Genomic DNA, 26,420 nt, shown 5'->3' on the forward strand with positions numbered 1-26,420 from the left:
CACTCGACTGGAGAAAGCCGCATGGCTGGACGGTAAGAGATGCAGAGCACACGCAACTCTGACTGAAGTCCGTGGGAGCCGTGAGGCCTCAGCGCTTTTGAGGCCACTGGAGAACACTTTGTGGGGAAGAACCCTGCATCGGACCCTGGAGTGGCTGGGTGGATGTGGAGTAGCTCCCACTGGACCAGCCCCTCGGTTGATGTACATCAGCATAGATCCTTTGAAGTCAATGGGGCTAAGCTGGTTTAGACCAGCTGAAGTTCTGGCCCCGCTATGTGACATACCTCAGACAGAAACAACCTCTCAGCTCTTTCCCCACCTCTATTTTCTATGAGTTGCCCCCAGCTCTCGTACGTCAACGTTGCAAGATAGAGCTCTTGACAGCTAAGCTTTCCACCACCCTCACCTTTCACACCTCCCTTTCTGACCTTCAATATTATCAGGGTACGTCTTGCAAATCTACCATGTTACCGGACCCAGCGAGGGAATGGGGCAGTACCTGAAGGTCATCTGGAACACCTGGCCTTGGTTGACATGCTGGGTCCTGTTGTTGTACCCGTGCAGCATCTCACCAAAGAGGGTGTCGTTGAATTTGGTGTCCGGCTTCAAGCACTTGGGGCCCTCGCAGATGTCAGACAACATGAGACAGGATTTGCCGTCTGGCGCGAGTTTGTATTCCTCGACACAGCTGGGAAACAACACAAACTAGGTCAGAGACAGACAGAGCCACACGCATGCAATCCCCAACCCCCAAACAGGGCTTGTAGTGACATGAACCCTGCTGCAGAAAGACTCTTCTTAGGATAGGAGAGTCAGGGTGATAAGCACAATCGAAGTACAGCAAGCCAGCTGACTGCAAGGCAGGGGTTCTCAAACTGGGGGTCGGGACCCCTCAGGGGGTCGCGAGGTGTCACCCTCCACCCCAAACCCCGCTTTGCCTCCAGCATTTAGAATGGGGTTAAATATTTAAAAATGTGTTTTCAATGCATAAGGGGGGGTCGCAATCAGAGGCTAGCTGTGTGAAAGGGGTCGCCAGTACAAAAGTCTGAGAACCCCTGCTGTAAGGAACTCCATGAGGATCTGGGGAACCAGGGTGCAGCAAACTATTCCAGGGAGTCTTAAACTTAAGAGTCTAAAACTTAAACTTAAAACCTGCACCGGGCGGGTGCACCAGGCCTGGAGAGCCAGCAGAATACTAGCTCCAGGCTTGGCACTCCAAACCTAGGCTGGGGAGAGCTCCTGGAGACTAACAGCTGAGGCCTGGACGTTACCAATCCTTGTTATTCTTGCAGCATCAATAGCAGCTTTCTTCAGCACCAAGGACAGCTGCAGCAGGGCTGACATCCGCATTGGCTGCCAGCTGCAACTGGTGCCAGCAGTGCCTATTCTGGGCCTCCCTGTGGGTAGGCCTGGCAGCATAGGAACGCTAGTACCAGGGTCACAAGGCAATATGTTCTAGCTGCCTCGGTCAGGTGGCGGAGGAAAGAGAATTCAGCTCAACCATCCTGCCCTTCCCAAGGTAGCAAGTCCCCACCTACCAGGGCGGATGCTCATAAATCAATGGGCATGACGCCCTGTGCCTGATGGCAGAATTGGGCGCCAACGCACATTGTCTATTTAGGTGCTTTATTTCACACACTACCTTCCAATACTTGTACAAACACCCACGCCAACGTCCCCTCAGCCAACAGCACAAGTAAGCCAGAGACACCGCTCCTGTTTTTATTTAGTTGTTCTGTCTCCAGAGATGTGAAGCCAAGGTTTTTTGTTCCTCTCTCCCACTGTTAATTCCCAGTGCTTCTACAACACTTTGCAGCTCTAGTTTGCAAAACACGTTGCAAAGGAGGCAAGTATTGTCATCCCTCTTTTATAGATGGGGAAACCGAGGCAGGGGAAGGGTGAGGTGACTTGTCCCCAGGTTACACAGGGATTCCTGTGGTGCAGCCAGAAATAAAAAAAAAAACTGCTCCCACAAGACATGAAGGATGATTTTGTGGAGGAGGCACTGAATTGGGGCTGGGAGATCTGCGTTCAATCCCCAGTTCTGCCATAGGCTCCATGTCACCTTGAGCCAGTCACTCAATCTCTCTGAGCCTCGGTTTCCCAACTGTAAAATGGGGATAATAGTGCTGCCTGTCTTCCATCCTTTTTTGGCCTTTCTTGTTTATACTACAAGCTTCTCAGGCTAGGACCTACCGGTCACTGTTTGTACAGTGCCTAGCACTATGCGGCCCTGGAGGTGTAGTTATAATACAACTCATGCTTTACCCTGTACTCATCACATGGTATCTGCTTGGCCCAACTGAACTAGTTTTGCTTGCCTTCCCTGCGTACGTGTCACGTTCTGTTGGAATGCAGAGCCTTGCTGTTTATCCACTTCCCTGCCGAACCTGCCCCACTTCTCAAAACCCCTGCGTAGCAGCTGCGGAGGCTGTGTGTTTTCTCTTTGTAACACAATCATTCCAAGCAGTGAAGCAATAAAGTAAGGGGAAAAATGAGAGGAAAGAAAGTGGCTGAGAAAGCAGGGTCCCCTGGGAGCTGTGAACGGCTGGAGCTCAGCGAGATCTCTGCCGTCTGAGCACCTGGACGTGTCAGGAGCTGACAGGTGTTACTCGCAGTTACTTTTAGGAATTTGCTTCTTCACTGCACAAAGCATGACTCACATTTCCTTGAAGGTCAAAGTGCTTTTCTGAGCGGCGGCGGCCACCAGGCAAGAGGCAGAATGTGTCCGGGAAGTTTGGGGGAAGTCTGTTCTAGGGCACCTATGCTCTCTTTTCTGCCTGCCGGAGCTGGTGGAGAACTCGGCTTTGGGACCCTAACGCACAGGGGATATTAGAAATATCCTCGTTTGATTGTGACCCGCCGGGCTCCTGCTGCTGGCTGATAGGTCCCCCCGGTGCTTACAGGAAGGATGGTAGACATTGTGATGTCACTTTCCCCGGGGCACCGAGAGGAAAAGAGATTGGTGCTGTCTGAGCAGGGCCAGAGGAAAATAGTGATAGACCAGGCTGGCACATACACTCTGGGGCCTGTCCTGCCAGTCCCTCTCCAGCTGACTTGACTTCAGGGCAGTGATGCATGAAGGCTTTGTGTATAATGCAGCTCATGGCCTGAAAGTACCATTCTCCAGAGAAGCAGCACTGCGGGAGAGGGGATTCTCCAGCTTCCTGGCTGTAGATTCCGGCTGGACCCCAGAAGCACACGTGTTGGGAGAAATTGGAAACATCCCCCACCCCACCACACACACACCAGGCTCCCTCCCTCCCTCCCTCCAAGCAAACCCAAACTGGAACAATGGCTATTATGAACACACAGAGGTGCAGCCACGCTGCCTTTACCAAGCAGAACACTTCTCCCCCGGCAAGAAGGACAGCAATGTCTGCAAAGGCCTAACAGGGCAGGAGCCCATCAATGCTCCCTGCAGTTTTTTCTAGTTAGGGGAGTGGCTTTTCTGTTCTTCAGTGCCCTCTTCCTCTCCACCACCCACCAGTTTTAGCCAGATGCTGCATGTCTCCCTCTACTCTATGCCTCTGCATCTGCAGATGGGGTATCCCGCTACTTTCCCACTTGCCTGGGAGCCACTTGGCCTTTGCCTTGAGCCAGGCTGGGTGCTGAGATGCCTCAGATTCCCTGCCTCTGCAACCTCACTGTCACCAAGGCTGGGTACGGGATTCTGTGATGGCTTTTGCTCTCGGGCTGTGACCCATGTAAGAGTTTGCTGTGAGCCAGAAGGCCCCTTCTCATTCCTCCTTGCGTGTCAGCCTGCAGGCATGTATATTAGGGAACGGTGGCATGTAGACACTCAGATGCCATAGTTCTAAGTGCAGGATGCACCCCTCCATTTCAGTGCACGCTGCTGTACATCCTTCTCCCGCTGCACTTTTTTGCTACCCTCCTGGGCCCAGGTGTTTCCTTCACTAAATGGCTTCTTGCTCCCTTCCCCCACCTTCCCATTCCCACCTCTTCCCCTGTAGATAGCAGGACTGAAGTCGGCTAATGCATGTGCTCACAAGTATGTGCAAATGCAGATATGCATTAGCAAAGGTGTAGCCAATAATCTTAGTTTACTGTTCATTTATTGTGTGATGTTATGATTTCTTTCTTTCTATGTTCTTGATTTCTTTACAAAGGGATACAATCTGCCCAGCCTCTAAACCAGGGCACTGCAAAGGATGGCTTGTGTGATGGATGGCTATTTTTGCAGCCGTGCCGCGTAAAGCCAGATAATCACAGAGCTCCCTTTGGAACGTTCTGTAGTCGGGGAGATTTTCCTTAGAGAAAATGCTAAATCACATAGGATTCTAGGATCCTGGCCAAGCTCTGGGATGAAACTCTATTTAAAGAGATGCACAGCAAATAAAATAAAATAAAATACAATACAATAAAATAAAAAACACACACACACAACAACCCGACACAAAAAAGTTTGGGGTTTATATAACAAGACATGGACTGACTTGTACAGTCACTTTCTCTCTCTCTCTCGCACACACCCACCCACCCCTGTAGGAGTGAGAACTGTCCGTCTGCACACAGATCATTCCCATGTGCTTAGACTGCAGGCCAGCAGGCACGGACGTTCACCATCAAAAATTGCACGTGCATTCGATCGCTACTTGTTGCCCCCACGTGAATAATCTTTCCCCCCATGGGGGCACACGGCACATACAGTTCCTGGTATATTTTCACAGATGCATAACTGGGACATCAAACTCTTGCACGGATGTGCAGCAAGAACAGAATTGTGCTTCCCCACGTGCGCACACACAGGCCAATTCCGCCATTGTTCTGAGCGGATATACTCCTCTACTCCCTCCATGCCACACAGGTCCGACCATGCAGATAAAGAGACACGTGAGGACAGACACAAACATGGCTCAGAGGAATGCAGGGGAAGGGAAGAGAGTAGAGGAGGAACCAGCTGCTCAAGTCTTCCGTTCAAGCTGCAGAACCCCTTTGACGCAATGGTTCCAGGAGACTCACCCGCAGAACATGAAGATGGTGCTGGAGGAGGGGTCATATGGCAGGGGAAGGGTCTGCTGGAGACACAGCTGCTCACAGCCACCATTGAAGCCATCCGAACAGTCGATCCCCTTGGAATAGTCGTAGCAGCCAGTGCCGTCCTTCATGGGCCTCAGCTCCTGCGGGCACTGCAGAGAGAGGGGACATGTTAAGGCGAGCTGGTTCCGGGGCTGGGGGCATTTCCCCTGCCGGAGGTGATGGTGTGACCAACAGGTAAGCCAGTGCCAGGGACACAGCTCCCTGCTGTGAGTTAGCTCTCCGCCCTGAGGAGCCACGTTCATTCCTAGTGGAATCAGGCTCCACTCCAGCGAGGTGGACGGCGTTACACCAGTGAACTCAGGTCTGTCATCAGCGTTAACGGAGGACACACGAAAACCTGACTTCAGGTCTCCACAAGTGCAAGTTCACCTGGGGAGCCCATGGGGACCGGGACGAGCACTGGATTGGGACGTAGGAGAGCTGGGGTTCTACTCCAGGCTCTGCCCCTGGCCTATGCCTCAGGCAAACGGTGCTAATGATGCTGACCCCCTTGGCAAAGGGCTTTGGGACCTTTTGGTGAAAAGAGCCATTGCAGGTATCTTCCTGGCACACTCCACTCAGAGCCTGCTCCTGCCTCTCTCCCTGGAGTCCTTTACCCAGACGGCATCTTCGTGCTAGGAAATGGAAATGCTTGACACTGAATCATAGAATCTCAGGGGTGGAAGGGACCTCAGGAGGTCATCTAGTCCAACCCCCTGCTCAAAGGAGGACCAATCTCCAGACAGATTTTTGCCCCATATCCCTAAATGGCCCCCTTAAGGACTGAACTCACAACCCTGGGTTTAGCAGGCCAATGCTCAAACCACGGAGCTATCCCTCCCTCTGCCTGTAGAAGGCAACCCAATTAAATGGACTCCCGTGAGTTTGATCCTGGCCCCACTGAAGGCAGTGGGGATTTTGGCTGGGTATTTGCCATTTGTTTAAGCCTGCGCGTACATTTTATTAATGGGTGGGGATCTCAACCCCCCCCCCCCCCGCCACCCCCGTTTAAAATCATTCCCAAAAAGCAGCCCAGTGCCTCTTTGGAGCAGGCAGGCAGGGCTCTGCAGCAGTTCTCGCCAGGGGGCAGCCCTTCCTGGCTGGCAGTGAAGACAGACAACTGCAGGAGGACAGATCTTCAATCGGTGCTCAATCAGAGTAACCCCACTGAAGCCAACGGAGCCGGGCCGCTTTGCACAAGCTAGGGATCTGTCTCTGCTCCGGGGTTTAATTTCAATTCTCCGGCTGCCTTTCCCTGTCCCAAAAGATTAAAGCCAGCAGGCAGCTAATGCCATCAATCATCCGCCACCCTGATTAAAGTGCTTTCCGAGTCCACCTTTGCTATTTATTTATTTTCTTTTATCAAAAACCAGAACCAAAAAAAGAAAACCTCACAAAAAACCACCCACAACACAACAAAAGGACCAGTCCTCGGAAAAAATAAATCTCGCCTAAGAACAGCTCACAATTAAAAATGCATTACTGAGTTCTTGAAGATGAGTTAGCTCAGAGCCTGCACATGTAGCGGTGAAGGCAGGTTATAAATGGCCTCTGTCAAGCAGAAGAAAGGTTATGAAACTGCTATATTTTGTGCTTAAAAAAGAAAATCAATTTTCTGTGCGAGCAAAATGCTGTGCATATAATAGAAGTCCAGGAGATCCCTGCTCCCGAGCTGGCTACCCAGCCAGGTGCCTCTCCGGACGCAAGCGGCCAGGTCTGATTGATGCCTGGGCATCGGGCCGTTCGCTGTACGGCGACAGCTGAACTCTGGCTGCTCACGGTGCAAAGCCACAAAGGGCCAGGATAGTCCTGTGTAGCTTCTCAGCTGGGTAATGAAAAGCTTCTGCCACCTGCCTCCGTCCCCCCCCCCCCCGCTGCACTAGCTCCTTAAAATAAAATGGAATTCATTTGAGGGATTGCTGTCCTTCCCGCAGGCCGTGCAGCCTCCCTGGAGAGCAAACGTAGATGCACCAGGCAGTGAGCTCCCAAAGGCCACTCCATCCTCTCCAGCTGTTTCCCCCTCTGCTGAACTATTGAATGGACCATGCGAGACTGGGATCCTCGGTGCAGCCACTGGAGCAGGGGCAGTGCAAAGAAACAAGGACCAGCGGGAGAGGCAGGAGTCTTCTCTATCCGGAAGACGTGGGCAAGGAAAATGAGGACCGCAGAGTGCGACACCTCCTCTTTTCACAGGACAGGGATAGTGAGGGCGTGTCTAGCAGTGGGGAAAGGGCCGTGACTGGCAACACTGGAGCCCAAAGCTTCTGCTCCCCCATCAGTAAGGCTAAGATTTTGTCATGGTTATTTGGATAAAACTCACGGACAGGTCATGGGGCGATCAACAAAAATTCACGGAAGCCGTGACCTGTCTGTGACTTTTGCTGCTGCGGCTCCCTGGTTTCCCCCACCACCGTGGTGGCTGGGAGCTGTGGGGTTCCCCTTTCCCCCTACAGCGGTTGAGAGCTGCAGGGTGACTATATTTTCCAAAGAGAAAACGGGACCCCGAGTCCCCCTCTCCCCGCGTGAGGCTGTTGCCCGTCGCTGGCACCCTGAGGAGGGCCCCCTCGAGAGTCGGTCACCTGTCGCTGGAACTTTGCAGAGGGGGGGGGGCTACCGCTTGTTGCTGCTGTCGCCGTTGCTGGAACCCTGCCAGGACCCCACTGGCGGTCAGCTCCAGAGTCCTGCAGCCCCTGGCGCTGGAGCAGAGACCGTCACAGAGGTCTCTGGAAATCAGGGATTCCAGGACCTCCAAGTCTTACCCATAAGGCGCCAGAGGAGGCTGCAGCAACCTGCAACAAGCTTTTTCGGTTCATACTCCCAGCCTGGATATAAAGGGGGGACAGATGCCTCTCCCACATGTTCCATTTGATTGCTAAACGCTCTGGACAAATAAGGCTCAGAATAATTGTGGCTGTACAGATACAAGCTCCATTTCTAGTCTGTGCGGACCAATGGAAGAGTAACAGGAGCTGGGCAAACAGGCAGAAACAAAAGGGGGAAAGGTTCATTGACTGCAGTTGCGGCCAAAGTTTCTCCTTGCTGCCCTGGCTTCAATTCCTACACTGACTTTGCTCGTCGGCTTTTCTCCGGCCTAATTCTCTCCCTGTGCCGGGCCGGAAAGCCACTGATGAGCATGGACCGTGCCTTGCGTAGTTGAAATAGAGACGCCTCTCGTTCCAAGGGGTCGGGCCATTTCAACAGGGCTCCCGCTGAGGTGAATGAGGATCCTTCCATTGACTTCCAGGGGCGCTGGAGAGGCTCCTGCTTTAGAGTCACACCCATAGATTCTGTCGACTTTGGCCCGGCCTAAACTTACAATATAGGTCAATATAGCTCTGGCACTTCGGGTGTGAAAATCCAGAGCACCAGCGCTACACCCACCTAACCCCCAGTGTAGACACAGCTATGGTGATAGAAACATGCTTCCATTGACTATGGTGGTTTGAGGAGCTGGCGTTCCGACAGGGATGGAAAAGCCCCTTCAGTCACTGGGGGTTGGATCTAGAGTCCAGGGTGATGCTGATACAGATACAGCGCTGGAGCGGTGCTGCTTAGACCAGGCAGTGTAGACATGGCCTGATTCAGGAGCTGCTGCCTCTGGTGTTGGCATCAGGGGTTGGTTTGAAGAAAGACTCATTGCCACGGAGAGATGGGAGCACCCTTTTCTGTCTCCGGAGGAAGAGGTTGGCGCTCTCCCTGGGGCTATGGTAGCTCGGGGTGGATGGGACTGATGGAGACTCACCCCGAAGCGTTCCCCATGGTTCTTAGCTGCGTGCCGGTTGAGGGTCGCCCCTTGGAATAGTTCCCCAGCTTGAGTTTTAATCGTCGGGAAGCGTGATTTGTTTCTGTTTGTAATTATGCATTCCAATGTGCATTAATTACGGAACGCAAATTGCTCCAGCGTGAAATTTGCAAAAGAGAGTCCCCCTCCCCCACCTCCCGGGAAGTAGCTCACCAGCCAGCTGTTGCATTGCAGCAGAAAGTTCCCCTGGGGAAGAAGATCTCCTAACCCTGCACAAATACTGGGGGGGTCCCTGGCAGGGTCAGAGGCATAACACGTCCTCCTCGGAGGACACAGTGAGAGGGGCAACAGCCGAAGGGAGCCGGTTCGCTCTGCACTTAGCAACGGGCTGTTTAACAGACAGACACACAGACATGGAGGCAACAATAAATTCAAGCCTGAGGGCTCGGGGGATGGGAAGCTGGGCTGTACTTTGTACGGTAATTTAAACCTTTCCCTATATAGCAAACTACTTAGCACTTGGGCACGTTCAGTCTTCGGGCTCGTCTACATTTGAAATGCTACAGCAGCCCAGCTGCTGTGCAGACACTACCAGCAACGGGAAGGGTTCTCCCATAGGCACAGGTAATCCACGTCCTGAAGAGGCGGTAGCTTGGCTGATGGAAGACTTCTTCCACCAACCTAGCACTGTCTACACTGGGGGTTAGGTCAGGTTAACTACGTTGCTGAGGGGTGTGGATTTTTCACAGCCTTCAGCAATGGAGCTGGGCCAACCTAACTCTTTAGTGTACACCAGGTCTTTCACCGGAAGTGTTTCAGAGTTGCTTTGCAAAGTCTATGAGCCTCAGAGCCCAGCAGGAGATCTGAGAGCAACGTCAGATCTCCGGCTGCACACCGAGTTCAGAACCCTGATTGGATGCAGCAAGTTAGGGAGAGACGCTCCCCTTCCTTGTGTTATGATGGTTCGGCCACGGGGACTGGACCTGGTCCCTCTGGATCTAAACGCATGAGACACAGCTGCTTGAGCTAACGGACCAACTCCTCCACCTTGGAGGTGGTAGAAGAATCATAAATCTCTCCACTTACAGAGGGTCAAAAAGCCACAAAGGGTTAATGTGGGTTAACGCAAGAGACTGGACACCATTAGTCTCTGGGCTCAAGATTGCTCAAGGACCAGGAGGGTCAAATCTTCAGCAGGTGTAAATCCACTGACCTCAAGGGAGACACACCAATTTATAGCAACTGAGGCTCTGGCCCCTTGAGTCTACCAAGCAGGGACCAGCAGGGACGGGACCACGGAGCTGGCCAGGATAAACCACCTGGGTTTCCAGAATGCCTCGAGGAGAACCCTACTCAGGGACTAAGTGCTGTAATTTCAGCTCGGCATGTTCTCCAGGCAGGCAGCGCTCAAGGAGCTTGGTCTCTTGATCTCCATCCAGCGAGACCACAAGGGTGGAGCTGGCAATCGATACAGGGAATGTGTCGGTATATTCTATTCAGAGAGAGGGCAGGTTTGTAGTGTAGCAACCTTCCCCGTGCCAGACGGCTGCATATGCATGGATCTCTGTTGTTGTCTTTTTTTTTTTTTAAATTAGCTTTTTCTATTAACCTCCTGTTCTCTGCCTGTGGTATGCAATAGTTTAGTCTCCGGAGGGCTCATGCTTTGATCTAATTCTAGTTGTCTGGCTTGGTGTGGGGGTGGCTGTGTGGTGTTTAGTGGCCTGTGATATACAGGAGGTCTACCTGGGTGAGCGGGGGGGTCCCTTCTGGCCTTAAACTCAATGACCTCAAACACACTTAATCATTACATCACCGATTTCCAGGGAAAGCAGGTGGGTGTTTCTCTGCAGTCAACAGGGCACTCAGCACCTCTCAGGATCATGCCCTTGTAATTGTACTTGTATCTTCCTTGATAGAAGAATGGAACTTTGTTGCTTGCATGTCACCAATAAAACCCTGCAACTGATCAAATTTGCCCTTACCCCAAAACTGTCCTTACCCATCATGGGAAGAGCAGGTGTGAACCATAAATTATGTGTCCCCAGGTTTTATTTAGACACCTCTGTGCCCAGGATAAGCTGCTCTGGAGGGGTGGTCTCTGCACCCTTATGTGCACAGTACTTGGTGTGCATTTTCTGCACTTTGATAAAGAACCATATCCATTATGGTTAACATTCATCTGTCTGGCTTGAGCAGCAGAGACCCAATAATTACTGTGAGTTCTAATCAATTCTGCATCAATCCGGCTGCGGTTCAATTTGCGATCTGCCTCTGCAGTGACACAGGATGAGGGGGGCCAACATCTGAAAATGATTAGAAAATCAATAGCCAACTCAGCCAATAATTCTGTCTGGGCAATCGCTGGTGACACAACCCTCACCAATTCACCTGCTAGAACCATGCCGTGAAGGGTGGAGGGAGGCAGGGGACGGCATTCTGTATCCTACCAGCCAGCTAATGTAATTAAACACCTGCAACAAATCAGTAATTAATCTGACTATTTTCTCCATATAGACTAATAGCTTCTACAATCCACTAGCAGTCCAACAAAATCATCCTCATAAAGGCTAATGCCTTCTTAACTCCTGTAATGCTTTTCGTCCAAAGCTCTTAAAGTACTTTACAAAGGAGGTCAGTATCATCAGCACCATTTTACATACAGGGAAACTGAGGCACAGGCCCCAAGGCCTCCCAGCAGGCCGGTGGCAGAGATGGGAACAGAACCCCTGAAATCACTAACACTCAGAGGAATACTTGAAACTTCTAGATCCTTGGATGAACAATCATTTTATCAACATTTCTATAATTAAACCTCAACTCAGGAGGTCGTTCAACTATCTGACTCCTTCTACAGAGCAGGAACCTGAGGCATGGAAAGGTTAGAGAGTGACTGCAAACCTCGCACCAAAGGGGATCATGTTTATCATCACTCCAAACTGCTCAGGTTGTGTTTTGTTCCCTCCCACCCCGATTTCCAGCCTTAAAAACGCCACGTGGGATCCAAGAGTCAAGTTAGATTCCTGACTTCTGGAGTAACATAACTAGTGAGAAAGATTCTGCCGGCTAAATTAGACCCCCCCCAGCTACTCCCATGCAACCCCTCTGCCATCGAGAGGTTTGCACTGGTGGCACTGATTGCAACTTGGTAAACAACCCTGCTGATGATGCGCAGTGAAATAGATTCCAGCTCACTCGCTCTCAGATGCGTTAGCTCTGCAGGTATAGCAGGAGGAGAAGCTCGTCTATTTTTGTCACTCTGGTCAGCAGAAAGGACTCTGCGTATGCACGGGGAGTGGAGATGCTGAATAAGAAGGTGCTATTTTTACGTAGGTACATTTCGGCATCGAATTGCTGTTTTTAAATGACTTTGCCCAAGGCCACACAGCGAGACGATAGGGATCGAATTCAAGAGTCCTGCCTCCCCAGCTCTGCTCTAACCCCTAAACCACACTAACCAACCTCACTGACATTCCACGTTGCTAGTGTGATACCAACAAGAACAAACACCTTTTGCAGATTAGCACCCAAACATCGATCACTTCAAGGCTAGAACAAGGTCCAGAACCAAGGTTCATTCACCTGGGTAACGTTAAGGTGACTCAGCACTGGGCAAGTTGCCCAATCCTTTCTCTGGGTCCCAGCTCAATTCATTGGCCAGCTAGGACTCTGGGACGAAAGAGACTCTGTCTAGACTCACCTTCATAATCCAATCCAAAGCCGAAGAGATGGAGCTCTTTGAAGACGAGATTAAAGAAATGACAACGTAAAGCCCCATAGGACTGTTTCCCCAGGGAAATGAGTGAACGGACCGGTCCCTGTTTATTTCAATAAGCAAAGGCCACACTTTTCTTCCACGCTCGCAAAGCTCATTAGAAAGCAGACGGGTGCCGGGGTCACTGGAGACATCAGAAATGCCTCATTACTGACACGAATCCCAGCGGTGAGAGGAAACTGACTCTCCAGCTAAATTGCCTAACGGGGTTTTTGCAGCTTGGCTTCCCTTTTTTATTATTAAGTTTTAAAAAAAGAATATTTAATAAAGTGGTTCTGCAGAGAGTAAATTGCCCGTTTTTATTATTCTGCCGCATTTTCTAAATATTAGCTGCCTTTTTGTTGGAGATGTTTAAGAGCTGAAGGCCCAGCGTCCCCCAGCAAAGCTTCACGGCCAAGGCCGGGCAGTGGTGGAAGCAAACAGCAGCATGGAGGTGAGCTGGGGTCTCCGCTCTTTTCAAACCAGTTCTGGGGGAATTTGACATTGCTCTTAAGCCCGACGAGCCATAGACCGAGCTTGTGGTGCATGGGGTGGCAAAGAATTGTCTCCCTGATCCATCAAGTCACCTAAGCACATGTCTGACTGGAAGCATGGGAGTAACCCCTATTCTGGATAACTGACATCAATGAGATTTAAACATCGGTTTAAAGGTAAGCCCATGCTTAAGTGCTGTCCTGAATAGGAAAGGACGTGGCCATGTGCTTACATTGCTTTCTGAACTGGGGCCTAAGTGCTTTGCCGGACTGAGGCTATCCAAAGGGTTGGCTCAATCCTGCAAGGTGCTGATCACTCTGTCCCGATCCAGCACACGTTTAACTTTAGACATACAAGTCTAAACACTGATGTCAGTGGGTCTAAAGTTAAGCATGTGCTTAAGTGCTTTGCTGGAAGGAGCCCTGGAGGAGGTTAAATGCAAAGGCTAGGAAAGTTTGAGCCAATGTAGTTTCAATTATTTTACCAGCTGCTCCATGCACCCTGCCCAACCAACCCTGCCATTCCTCCTTTACTAATCTTTGGTGTGCTGATTTGGGGCTGGTGAAACGTGCCAGTTTCACAGCCGGAAAGACTGAAATACTTCACAGAACAGGCACGACACAGACAGCAGCAGGGCAATCTTGCCCATGTGACTCAATCCTGACCTCTAGAGGAGAGCAATCTATAGCAGAGATGGGCAAACTACGGCCCGCGGGACTGTCCTGCCCGGCCCCTGAGCTCCCGGCCAGGGAGGCTAGCCCCGGCTCCTCCCCACTGTCCCCGCTCCCCGGCAGCCACGCCGCTGTGCGGGCAGCACTCTGGGCGGCGGGGCTGTGCGCTCCTGCCAGGCAGCGTGGCTGCCAGACATGCTGCTCTGAGCAGCATGGTAAGGGGGCCGGGGGGTTGGATAAGGGGTGGGGAATCCCGGGGAGAAGTCAGGGGACAGGGAGCAGGGGGTGGTTGGATGGGGCAGAGGTTCTGGGGGATGGTCAGGGGACGGGGAACATGTGTGTGTGTGTGTGGGGGGGGTTGGATAAGGATGGGAGTCTCAGGGGGTGGGGGTGTGGATAGGGGTCAGCAGACGGGGAATGGGGGTTGGATAGGCGTGGGTCCCGGGGGTCCTGTCAGGGGACGTGGGTGTGGATAGGGGTTGGGGCAGTCAAGGGACTCGGAGCGGGGAGGTTGGATAGGGGGTGGTGTCCCGGGGGGTGGTTAGGGGCGGGGGTTCCTGGGAGGGGGCAGTCAGGGGACAAGGAGCAGGGGGGGTTGGATGGGTGGGGGGTTCTGAGGGAGGCAGTCGGGGGGGGGAAGTGGGAGGGGCGGGGGCCAGGCTGTTTGGGGAGGCACAGCCTTCCCAAACCGGCCCTCCATACAGTTTTGCAACCCCAATGTGGCCCTCGGGCCAAAAAGTTTGCCCACCCCCGATCTATAGAGTCAGCTCAGACTCTTACACTCTTTGCCAAGATTACCAATGGGGATTGAGGGCTGGGAACTGGACTGAAGCCACCAAATTTCATTTCACACAAGCCACCCAAGAGCTACCAGATGGTAACAACTTTCTCTACCCACCTGAGTTGGACTGGATACAAGCTTCAGTGGTGGTGAGAAACGGCACAGACTATAATTAATCCCTGCAGGCATTCATTCCCTCACCCACAGCCCCAACACAAACCGCCTTTCTCGGGGCTCCTGCCGTTCTGTCACACGACAACATTTTACTGAGATCTCAGCCATGCCCTGGCATGTATCTGATCTGCAATGCAAATGCCTCAAGTGTACGTCTGTATGTCTACGTAGATTTAGACGCTCACGTCTAGGAGATTTGCATTATTAGCCACACAAGGCATGCGTTCCAGAGTGCACTTAACAAGGGAACGAATGGCTCTGGAGACTGGCCGTGGAAGATCCAGTTTCTAGATCACCAGTTTCAATGCAGCTCAGGTTGAGAGTGACCAGCTGTGTCCCCCAAGGACTTCCCAGCGTCTTCAGAGTTTGATATTAAGGCCAGAAGGGACCATTGGATCATCTAGTCAGACCTCCTGTATATCACTCACCGTTCATTTCCACCCAACTACCCCTATATTAACCCCACAGGCTTGGGACTAAAGCAGATCGGTCCTCAGGACAATAAACTGTGTGCCACAGGCAGAGAATGGGAGAGACCAAGATGCACCAATGCCCGAGGCAGGGAACTGATTAGGTGAGATGGACTCAGCAGGTGACCCACACCCCATGCTGCACAGAAAGGGGAGAGTGGGGGGGAGTCCCAGCCAATCTAGCCTGAAAATTCCTTTCTGGCAATCAGTATGACCCAGAGCATGTGAGCATGACACACGAACCAGGCACCTAGAAAGTATTCTCTAGACCCCCTGAGCAGACTGGTCCACCCCATCCAGTGTCCCATACACAGCTGTGGCCAATTCCTGATGCTTCAGAAGAAGTGGAAAACAAACAACAGAACAAACACCACATTACGTCAGCCAGTCGTGCATCAGGGAAGAAAAATCTTTTCTGACCCCTTATGGGAAGTGATGTCCATCACCACAGGTGGCACTGCTGAGCCCCACTGTTGACAGTTCCTGGGCTGAACGAGCCATGGAAAGGAACTAACCTCTTTGTGCAAAATGGTGACCCTATTGGCTCAGGAAAGCCTGTCCTGGCTCTAGGCAGGGCTGTGCTCATAGACAGAGGTGGGGGGGGGGGAAGGGAGTGGGGAGGATGGTTTCATAAGTGACTCCAAATTTTGGGTGCCTCCGGCTTGGGTGCCCAACGTGAGACACCTCAAAGGATGGGTGCTCAGAACCGGAGCTGAGCAAATAATGGAGTTTTTGATTCCAGGGGCCAAACCAATTTTTAAAAATCCAATTAGATCTGAAGTGACACCATTTAAAAAAAAATGTTCATCAAACTGGAAAACACAAAAATGTTGTAAATCAACCAAAATGTTCCAAATTGATCCCAAACTATTTTTTTGTAATTCATTGTCAGTTAACGGAAAAGTATTAATTGACTGCAAACTATTCCCCTCTGCCCCTCCCCCAAGTATTTCATATTGATTTCGGCCGTTTCAGGTATTTCCCAACTTTTTGTGCATGTTTTAAACTGGCCAGTTTTAAAATCAAAACACACATTTTGACTCTTTCAAAATGTTTTTTTCCCAAGCATAACTATTTGCTGAATTCATCCTGATTGTGGTAAAAAGTTTCAGATCCCCCCAAAATGTGTGTGTGTGTGTGTGTGTGTGTGTGTGTGTGTGTGTGTGTGTGTGTGTGTGTGAGAGAGAGAGAGAGAGTGTGTGTGTGTGAGTGAGTGAGTGAGTAAAAACAATGTGCTGAAAAAAATTCACCCAGCTTTAAAATCAGGGCCCTTTAAGGAATCTCAAGTGGGGAGCCCAGAACTGGAGCTAAGCCACGAGAACTAGACTCTTTAGAAAATCTCGCCCAACCATCACTTACATGACTAAAATGCACACCGTGGGAGGGGCACCGCAACAGACAGCCAGCATCAGCCACTTCTGTGTACAGTGGTGCCCTGCTGCAGGAGCAACGTTGGCCTCAGACACTTGGCTGGCAATGGCTGCTGAGAGGCTGAATTTTTGCTTTCCAAGGTCCTTCCATTGTACTTGTCGAGCCTAGTCTCCTGAGTGCTCCTAGCAGCACGCTTCTCTGCTATTGATTTTCACAGGGTGACAGAGTTCTCAGTAGCACTTGCGCCATGATTGCAAGAGATTTTAGGGCCAAATTTTGAACAGCCTTTAAATTTGCATCTGCAGTGAAACGTGAGCACAGTTCGCAGTCGCTGCAAATCACAGCACTCAGGCATCTCGCTGGCTGATGGCGCCTGCAGATCAGGCAGTGGGAGAGCCATATGCCATCATTTGTGGCTGCAATCAATTGCAGCCACAGAATTAGAGGCCAGGTTAAGGCCCCTTTAAAACTGCAGACCTATAATTCAGGTATCCGTGAGAGCAAAGGGACAGTGTCCAAGCTAAGAATCACCAGAATTAATCAGACCTCATTTTATATTTAATATCCCTCTAACACTGAAAAGTATCTTCCATCTGCCCGGAAAATACCTCAACTCCCAGCTCCTCAGGCAACTGATCACCAAACAACAAGCTCAGTTTTCTAAGCCAGCAGTAAAGGTTCAATCCTCCAGCCACCACAAAGGCAGAACTCCCTCGGCCAGAAAGGCTGCACCCCCACGTGGGCTTGTGCCATGGGAGAAACATGTCTATCACCACGATGATCCCCCACAGTGAAAGCCCAAAGACCCACTTGTGCCCACTCTGAGCCTGCCCTTCCTGATCTGGTGAGAAGCTCTCTTCCAGCCTCCTCCACTGGTGGGAAGATCACCTCCCCCCTCTTCCCACAGCCCACCAATGTCCTCATAGACATTAAGGTCAGAAGGGACCATCATGATTATCTAGTCTGACCTCCTGCACATCACAGAGCACAGAACCTTCCCCAACCACTCCTGTAACAGACCCATAACCTCTGGCTGAGTTACTGAAGTCCTGTTCTAGGCTTGTGAGCAGGCAAAGCAGTTTTCTTGCAAACCTCAGTACCTAGCCCGCCCCCACGAACACTGTGCAGGAGGTGCTGCTGCCATCACTCAGAAGCAGGGTGGTGAGCAAACCTGCCTGTCTATCGTAGCTACGTGTATCTCCCCAATTAGCATAGCATCTGAGCACCTCCCCGTCTGTAACATATTTATCCCTCACAACCCGCTTGGGAGCGAGGGCAGTGCTGTTACTCCCATTTTACAGATGAGGAACTGAGGGGCTTAGTGACGCCAAAAGTCCATAGCATAGCAGGGACTTGAACCCAGGCCTTCCAAGTACTAGGCTAGCAACACTACACCATCCTTCCTCGCTGCCGGGGTGGAGGGGTCTGGTAGCTTTCATGCAGGTGAATTCCGGATGCCTGTCAGCTTGGGCAGAATCCCCTCACTAGGAAAGGACCCACTTGTGTCCCAGCTCTGCCCTGACACTATTCACAAGTGAGGAAGTCACCCCAAACCTCCCCTAATCCCATCTCTTCTCAGCCATACATACATGAGCGTGCAAGACCTTTCCTCACAGAAGCTCCCCTGTTCTAGGACCAAAGGCTGCTCCTCTCTTCTGTGACTGAACTGTATTCCCTTCATTCCCCAGCCACTCAGATCTCATCTGTCTCCAGCGCTCTTGTTGCTAGGAAAGGAAGATACTCAACACCAAAGAAAATTAGAAACGGAGTGTGCCACATCTGTAAGGGGCGCAAACAATCTCATTTCCTCTTTGCCAGCCCCCTGCTCTTCCGCTTCCACTCAGCGAAGATCATTGCCTCCCCCACTCCACAGTAATGATGTCTGCAGAGCTTGTCATCACCTCCACTGGCTGTGGCAGTCCCGTTTACAGCTTTTACACTGCAATACTCAGGACCCTGCTGGAGGGTAACACCTCTTGCCAGAGGGAAATATGTTGCAACTGTTTTCTGAAATAACAGCCGCTATTTTCCTTACTCTTCTCCTCCCCCCTTCCTTTTCAAGATGATCAATCATTATTTTAGCTTCAGATGATCAAATCCATCTGTCTCCCGAGCTTCTAATCACACGTTGCAATATCTTGCCTTTCCCAGAATACTCTCAAGGGACAACAAACACAGGGAAATCAGTAATGGATTTGGAAATTAAACAGAATGACACATTCCCTCCTAGCTTACATTTATTTTTATATTATATATATATAATTTTAAAATGTTCATGCTGTAGTTTATGGACCCGTTAGATCAGATGACTAGGAGCCGGGGCTCATAGGTACTATGGACGGCTCTGTCACTGACTTAGGGCATGATCCTAAGAGTGTGAACAATCACAGATCCATTGGACTGATCCTGCTCCCCTTGTTTCACTGAACGGCTCATGCGTGAAAGCTGCAGGATTGGGCCCCTAATATTGGAGGACTATTGGGTAGCTAATGTATGCATATGTTGAAGCTACCAATAGGGGCTTGGGGAAGTCGATGACATCTCAGCATGAAATTCAGTGGGCACTGTGGGTGCTCAGCACCTCTAAGGTTCAGACCTGTCCTGTGTGATCTTGGGCAAATCACTACACCCCCTCCCACCTCCCCATCCCACCTCGCTCCCTGTGTCTCAGTTTCCCCATCTTTGAACTGGAGATTAAAATACTTTCTTGTTTCAAACATGTTGTGAGCCTTAATTAATGTGTGTAAACCACTCTGGGCTCCTCCAACAAAAGAAGTTAGGTAAATGTGAATTCCTGCTCAGATTTCCTTCTGGGTACCAGACAAATGGTCTGTCTAGATGTTAGAGTGACAGCTGTAATACACTGGATTGTGTTTGCTTACAACCAGCCAGGGCCGGCTCCAGGCACCAGCTGAGCAAGCGGCATTCTGCCCAATCCTAGGGCGGCACGGCCACTTTTTTTTTTTTTTTGTTCCGCTCCAGCCGCCCTGCAGGGCAGTCCTCTTCCTTCCTTCCCCACCGACCGGAGCAGAGCACTCGCGGCAGGCGGCAGCGCAGCGGGAGGGGCCGCGTGGCAGTGCCCCCGCTGTAGCCCTGCCCCCCCCTTCTCTCTCTCTCCCGCCTGCTCCTCCCCCTTTCCCCCCCCCCCTGCACCTGCGCTCCGGCCACGCCGCAGGTTTTTTTTTTGCTTTGCTTTGCCATTCTGGCCACCCCGTTTTTTGGGGTTTTTTTGCTTAGGGCGGCCAAAAAGCCAGAGCCGGCCCTGCAACCAGCACAGGAGAGGTTGGCTGGCTCTAAGAATCTGCCTGGGGATACAGTTTTTGTCTGCTATGTCACCCTGAGAGCAGGTGTTTGAATCTTGCACAAAGATACATCATAATTTCCGCTGAATCGTACTAGCCAGTGGATCCAAAAAGCTGCAGTCTGAATGTGTGCGGGAGCAGGAGGTGGTTCTGGGACAAAGTGACCCTGGCAAAGAAAACCCTTGGGAGAGCTGAGCAGAAAATGTCGGCTTTGTGTGCACTCTGTTCAGAGCAGGCTGGGAACTTCCCAGACTTCAGCTTTTACCAGCTATTTCATTTTACTTACTCTTTAATTTAACAAGCCCTTTCCAGAACTGGCAGTGAGGTCCATGCCACACAATCCCTTTTCACAGCACTTAAATGGCCAAGCAGCTCTGCACCTTCGTTACACTTCTATGTGCATCAGGGACTGAGCCGGGCTCATCTGTGGCACCGTGATGTGCCAACCTCTGCCCGGTCTTCAGCTGCTATTCACCCTGGTGATGACAGTCCCTTGGTTCAACCCCCCTGGGAAATGGCCACCCATCGCCCGTCAAACTGCTCCTTGTGAGCCACCTCAGATTAGCAGTTGCTTCTTTCCATTCCGTTACTGTTCTGAAATATTTCCAGTGACATTGGGGAGCTCTGACACATGCTTGCTTTAGCTACTGTAAATTTAGGTTTGATTTTAGCTCATACTTGGCCACTTTTCCCATCATTACTAACACTGGTAGCTAATAAGGAAAATAAGAGGAATCGGGGATTGTAAGTTGTTTGGGGCAGGGAGCGTGTTTTTGTTCTGTTTGTACAGCACCTAGCACAATGGGGTTCTGGTCTATGACTGGGGTTCCTCAGTGCTCCCACAATACAATTAAATAATCACATGTTTCAGGATGGTAGCTGAACATTATAGGGGTCAGGAAGGAATCCTTCACTGCCCCCATGTGCATCTCTGTATAACTGGCTAGGTGCATAATAACTAGAACTAGCAGAAAATTTTCTGACTGAACTGTTTTCTGTCCGAAAATGCTGATTCAAAGACATGGAAATGTTTTTGTGGAAACGCCCCATTTCATCAAAAATTTTGAGAGGAAATTATTGAAACATTTTGTTTCCACTTTATTGTTTCAACGTGTATATTGCAATATAATGATACCACATAAAAGTCAAAAGGATAACATCAGAATGAAACATTTTGACCTTCCCAAACTGAAATACCTCAAGGAGGTTACTTTGATGGTTTTGAAACAAAATATTTCAGAATGTTTGTTTTGTGATAAGTTTTGAAATGTTGATATTTCGTTCGGACTCAAGATGAAGGACAATTTTGAAATGCCAGGATTTCCAAGGAACTGAAAATCCAAGTTTCTTTCATTATAATTACAAATTCAACCCAACTTTCTCTGAAACATCATCCTTAGCTTGTGCTGGAGGAAGGAGAGCTGGTAGAACATTTGCTGATGGAACACTTTTCCACTGGAAGATGTTGATTTGACAAAATTGAAAGTTTTCTCAGGAATGTATCAATTTCATCGAAATGTTGAAAGGAAATTATCAGAATGTTTTGTTTCCACTTTGTCATTTTGACTTTTATGGTATGACAACGTAAAACGTGAAATGATGGCGCCAAAACAAAATGTTTCAACAGGGTTATTTCCCTGTTTTGGAAACAAAATTATTTCACAATTTCTATTTCATGGTAAAATTTGAAATTTCAACATTTGGTTCTGATTTGGGAAATTATGAAATGTCAGGAATTCCCAGTGGAATGGAAATTCCATGTTTCAACCAGCTCTATTCATACCTACAGGCCCCACCGCCTTCCACTGGAACTTCATCTTTAGCTTGTGCTGGAAGGAAGGGACCGGATGTGATGGGCCACTGATCCTGCATTGCACAGCCTATATCCCCAATGCAACAGCTACATTCTTAAATTAAACCATTTCGCAACACTGCCTTCCAGCACCTCAGGAATATTGCATCATTTTGATATGAAAATAGAAGGGGTAGCTCAAGACATGCTGAGCTAAGACCTGTATGCCTATCCGGAGACTAGGACCAATTCCCTCTCTGTCTAAAACAGGGGTGGGCAAACTTTTTGGCCCGAGGGCAACATCTGGGTATGGAAAATGTATGGGGGGCCGTGAATGCTCAAGAAATTGGGGTTGGAGTGTGTGAGGGGGTGAGGGCTCCAGCTAGGGGTGCAGGCTCTGGGGTGGGGCTGGGGATGAGGGGCTAGGGGTGCAGGAGGGTGCTCCAGGGGATGAGAAGTTTGGAGGGCAGCAGGGGAGATCAGAGCTGGGGCAGGGGGTTGGAGTGCAGGGGGGATGGCTCAGGGGTGCAAGCTCCTGGCGGCGCTTACCTCAAGCAGCTTCCAGAAGTAGCGGCATGTCCCCCCGCCAGCTCCTACGTAGAGGTGTGGCCAGGCAGCTCTGCTGCATGCTGTCCCGTCCATAGGTGCCGCCCCTGCAGCTCCCATTGGCCGCAGTTCCCGACCAATGGGAGCTGCAGGGGCAGCGTGTGGAGCAGAGCCCCCTGGCTGCTCCTACCCCGTAGGAGCCAAAGAGGGGACACGCCACTGCTTCCAGGAGCTGTGCAGAGCTGCCCCCGACTCTGCTCCCCGGCTGGAGTGCCAGAGCAGGGCAAGCCCCAGACCCCGCTCCCCAGCAGGAACTCAAGGCCCCGATTAAACCCAGCTCTCCTGAGTCCCAGCTCAGTGCCTTAACCGCAAGAACATCCGCTCCTCTTCCACAATCAACAGGAAGTTGTGCATGGTGACCCATCTGGCCCCCTCCCTACATGTCTGAGTAACTGGCCTTCACTGCCTCAATAAATCTTTGTGCTCTCAGCTGCATAGGGGTTGGTATGGCAGGAAGAGATCATTTCGGGGGTTCGGATACATCACTTTCCTTTTATAACCTCTCACAGAGGGGAAAGCTCCATGAAAGAGAAACCAGAGAGGGGATTATTAGAGGCATCTCTGTCCGCTCAGCAGAAGGATTCTCACCAGCCTCCCCTCACCATGAAGTTGCAATTCTATGGACTTTGTCAGCTGATCTCCAACTCTGCACTCCAGTCTTGAAATCTCTCCTAGTAAAATCCTTGGCAAGCGTACTGCAGCCCAAGCCCCTTCCCCAGGGAGAAATCTCACAGCTCTGCTTTCACCAGAATCCTCCGGGGAGGCACATTTCAACCCCAGCGATGTGCTATTGCCGATCACAGCGCCAACCACCAGCCACTAATCCCGGGCGCTCTGTCCCTCAGCATTTCTGACGGCAGAGCTTAGCTTTCCAGATCATTCGTCAGCTGATACCAATTTGCCTGCTCATCGAGCCAGTTTTGCTTCTCCTCCGGAATCCCAAGTCAATCTCCCATTGATATTTAAACAGAGAAGAAGACAGACAATTTCCAAAAAGGTCGAGGGCGCGAGAATCAGCTCCGGAATGTCTCCCAAAGGGGGAACTCAAACAACTTGACTGAAATCACATCAGGGCCGCGACCAGCCCTGCATTTCCCATGCAAATAGCTCAGCAGGGCTTCCACTGGGCTCCACAAGTGGCACTATGGGTTCGGGGGGGGCTGCAGCACCCCCTGGCTTGGAGCGGTTTCCATTATATACAGGGATACAGTTTGGTTCAATGGTTCTCAGCACCCCCACTACACACATTGCTCCAGCACCCCTGAGGGGAGCAGCATGAGACAGTCCAGATCTAGAAAGTCTGCGCTTGCCCCAGAACCAGTCCCACCTCCCTTGCTAAGCAGGAAAGTTGTCTGGACAGAGGAGGATCGGTGCCACACCCTGGCATAGCATGGAGTCCTTTGCAACACAGCATAGATTGGTTTTCTATTTCTGCAAGCAGGAGGGAGAGAGGAAGAGAAGCAAAGAGATGAAAAGAGGGAGGAACGAAAGAGAGGGTGAGGAGATTAAAGCTTCGTGCCTCTAGCACCTTCCATTGCAACACAAGCTTTTCCTCATCGGACTGGTGAGGGGAGCAGAAAGAACTCCACTTTCTGCCTGGATGTGGCATGGATCCTGGTGACTCACCAATCCAAGGCTAGCCCCGTTCTTCCCACACCAGAGCTGCACACTGGAAGCAAAAAACGAAGCAACCAGGAGTGTGTGTGGAGGGGGGCGGGCAGCCTAAAAACAGCAAGCACCCCGCCCCTTCCAGCTCCCCACTCCCACCCAGCAGCAATTTGCGCCCACACGGAGGCTGCTCTGTCTCTCCCCCATAGCTATCAGGGACCAGGATTGCACTCCAAGGTGACTGCTCACGCTGATTCTCCGTCCCTTCCCCGACCCGCCTGTGTTTTGTTCCCGTTAATTATAGCCTAAATGTAGCCATTAGGAGCAGGGTCGAGGAAGGGAAAGAAACCCCATTTTCCCTGAGTGACATGGATTTCAATTGCCACCGCTTCATGGGCACATGCAGGGAGAGCCAGGCCTGTAATTTATTGACAATTTCTATCTTAATACGTCTTGACTTTTAAAAGGCGGCATCTTGGCGGCGCGTCTCTGTGGTGCACGGCAATCAGAGCCAGGGTTGTTGCTGACAATATCTGAGAGGCACATTACTTTTCAGGGTGAAATGGCAAGAGAGAGAGAGAGAGCGCGCGAGAGCAAAAAAAAAAAAAAAAGAAGAAGAAGAGAGGAAGGGAAACCAGCTGTGTAAAGACCCACATTGTAAAGTGCTGCCTGTAACACACCAGTGCTATTAGGTGGCCACTCTAAATGTGCTGAACAAGCATTTGGGGATGGGGGGTGATGTTAAGAGCCACCCAGAGACGGCGCCACTCCAAGCTGACCTTTCCCGGCTCCGTGTATAAACTTCTTCAATAAAGAAAGAGACACTTCACTCCTGCTTCCGCAGAGCCGAGGAGGGGGCCGGAGAAGGCTCCTGCAGGGAACAGGGCGGTTTGGAGAGGGGGTGGTGGAGGGGTTGGGAGAAGCACCTACGGTTGTGCACGTGTGTGTGAGAGAGAGACTGAGTGTGACTATGAGAAAGACATGGGCAGTGTGTGTGTGTGTGTGTGTGTGTGTGTGTGTGTGTGTGTGTGTGTAGGGAGGTGACTGTGTGTGTGTGTGTGTACACATGTGCTGAGGTGACAGTGTGTATACACACAGAGGAGTGTCATTGTCACTGGCAATCTGTTGTGTGTGTGATGAGTTCCAGATTGGCCCCGTGTGCCAGTGACAGAGAATGTCACTGTCAGTGAGCGTGTTTGTGTAAAGTGTGTAATGATGCAAGTGCTCCGTTGTGAGTGCCAGGACAAGGATCCCACTTTAATCAGTTTGTTGTTTCCAGGCTCTTTTTACAGAAAGAAGACGACTGATTCTCCAAGGTTGCCAGATGACTCTGTTGCACAAGGAAACCTCCCCATCCCCCGTAGTGGTGTTAAAAACCAACCTACAGCAACAAAATTCCCTGGGAGAGGATTGTGATGCTGGAAGGTGTTAATGGCTGCCATCAATCACAGACCTGGATAAAGTCAATAGGTGCACTAAGCACCCTTCTTTCAGGCTTAATGGAAAGAGCGATTATGCATGTTCATGTAATGACAGCTGGAAAGAATGAGGCTAGGTCTACACTACCGGGGATCGAATTATCGCGTCTCGTCGGGACGCGACAATCGATCCCCGAATCGACGCTCTTACTCCACCAGCGGAGGTGGGAGTAAGCGCCGACGACGGGGAGCCGCGGAGGTCGATTTTGCCGCCGTCCTCACAGCGGGGTAAGTCGGCTCCGATAGGTCGAATTCAGCTACGCTATTTGCGTAGCTGAATTTGCGTATCTTAAATCGACCCCCCCTGTAGTGAAGATCTGCCCTAAGAAGCTATTGCCCAAGGCACTGGGCCGCCTGGCAAAACCCGAGCAGAGTTAAGCAGTGTGGTCCCTGGGATTTCCAGGGGATTGGTTGCAAATACAGGGACTAAGGGAGTGCTTGGCAAGCTGTGAATGTGTGTGCGTGAGAAACAGAAAGCGAGAGATGCAGGGGTGAGCGTGGCCCTGGGAGGAGGTTGAGAGATGGGGCTTCTTTTTGGTGCACAACTTGCTGGAGAGGCAGACTCGGATTTCTGAGCAAGGAAACTGCCTGCTGTTGTTTGTTCCTACTGTGTTTGGGGAACCAGGACTTTGTGTGCGTTCTTGGTAAACACACAGGATTGCACCAGAGAAACACCTCCCTCTAGCATCAGTTTCTCCTCCGAAGGGAAACAACTCTGAAGAGGGGCTACCCACTGGGGCCAAAGAGGTGGCAGGGCTTTGGGAGGGGCACAGTGGATGCGGGATGAGTTCCCAGAAAGCTGGGAAGCATGTGGGCCACGGAGGAGAGAGCAAAGTCCATTTCCAGTCCACAACACTTTGGCAAGTACATGAGAATCGACTCTGCATTGCTCAGTGCTCCTTTAAGCTCCCGAGTCCTCCGCTGTATCTCCGGGGGCTCCGTTGGGCTGGAGAACAGGTTGCTCATTCCTGAGGCAGAATTCGCACCTGTGGCATTTTCGGTGCAGCCAGCAGGGCTGGGGTGGGGGCATTTCCCCAGCAGCCCCCACCCCTCCCCACAGTTCAGACCATTCTACCAGTCATGTTGACTTTCCACAGGACCCTCGGGGCATCTCTCCAGCTAAGGCCAGAGCAGTCTGC

The 26,420-nt window shown here is 51.0% G+C and overlaps 1 protein-coding gene across 4 annotated transcripts in view; it reads right to left on the reverse strand.

The window, feature by feature from the left end:
* ASTN2 (astrotactin 2) overlaps window positions 1-26,420 on the reverse strand; it is a 631,841-nt gene that overhangs the window by 263,639 nt on the left and 341,782 nt on the right. For all 4 annotated transcript variants that reach the window (XM_065572255.1, XM_065572253.1, XM_065572254.1 and 1 more), the window contains 2 exons: window positions 4,984-5,150; window positions 500-688 (listed from right to left, as the gene is read on the reverse strand). In XM_065572255.1, coding sequence (XP_065428327.1) covers window positions 500-688; window positions 4,984-5,150 — 356 coding nt within the window. The remainder of the gene's footprint in view (window positions 1-499; window positions 689-4,983; window positions 5,151-26,420) is intronic.

Source organism: Chrysemys picta, chromosome 18 (assembly GCF_011386835.1).
Source record: "Chrysemys picta bellii isolate R12L10 chromosome 18, ASM1138683v2, whole genome shotgun sequence".
Taxonomy (NCBI): Eukaryota; Metazoa; Chordata; order Testudines; family Emydidae; genus Chrysemys; species Chrysemys picta.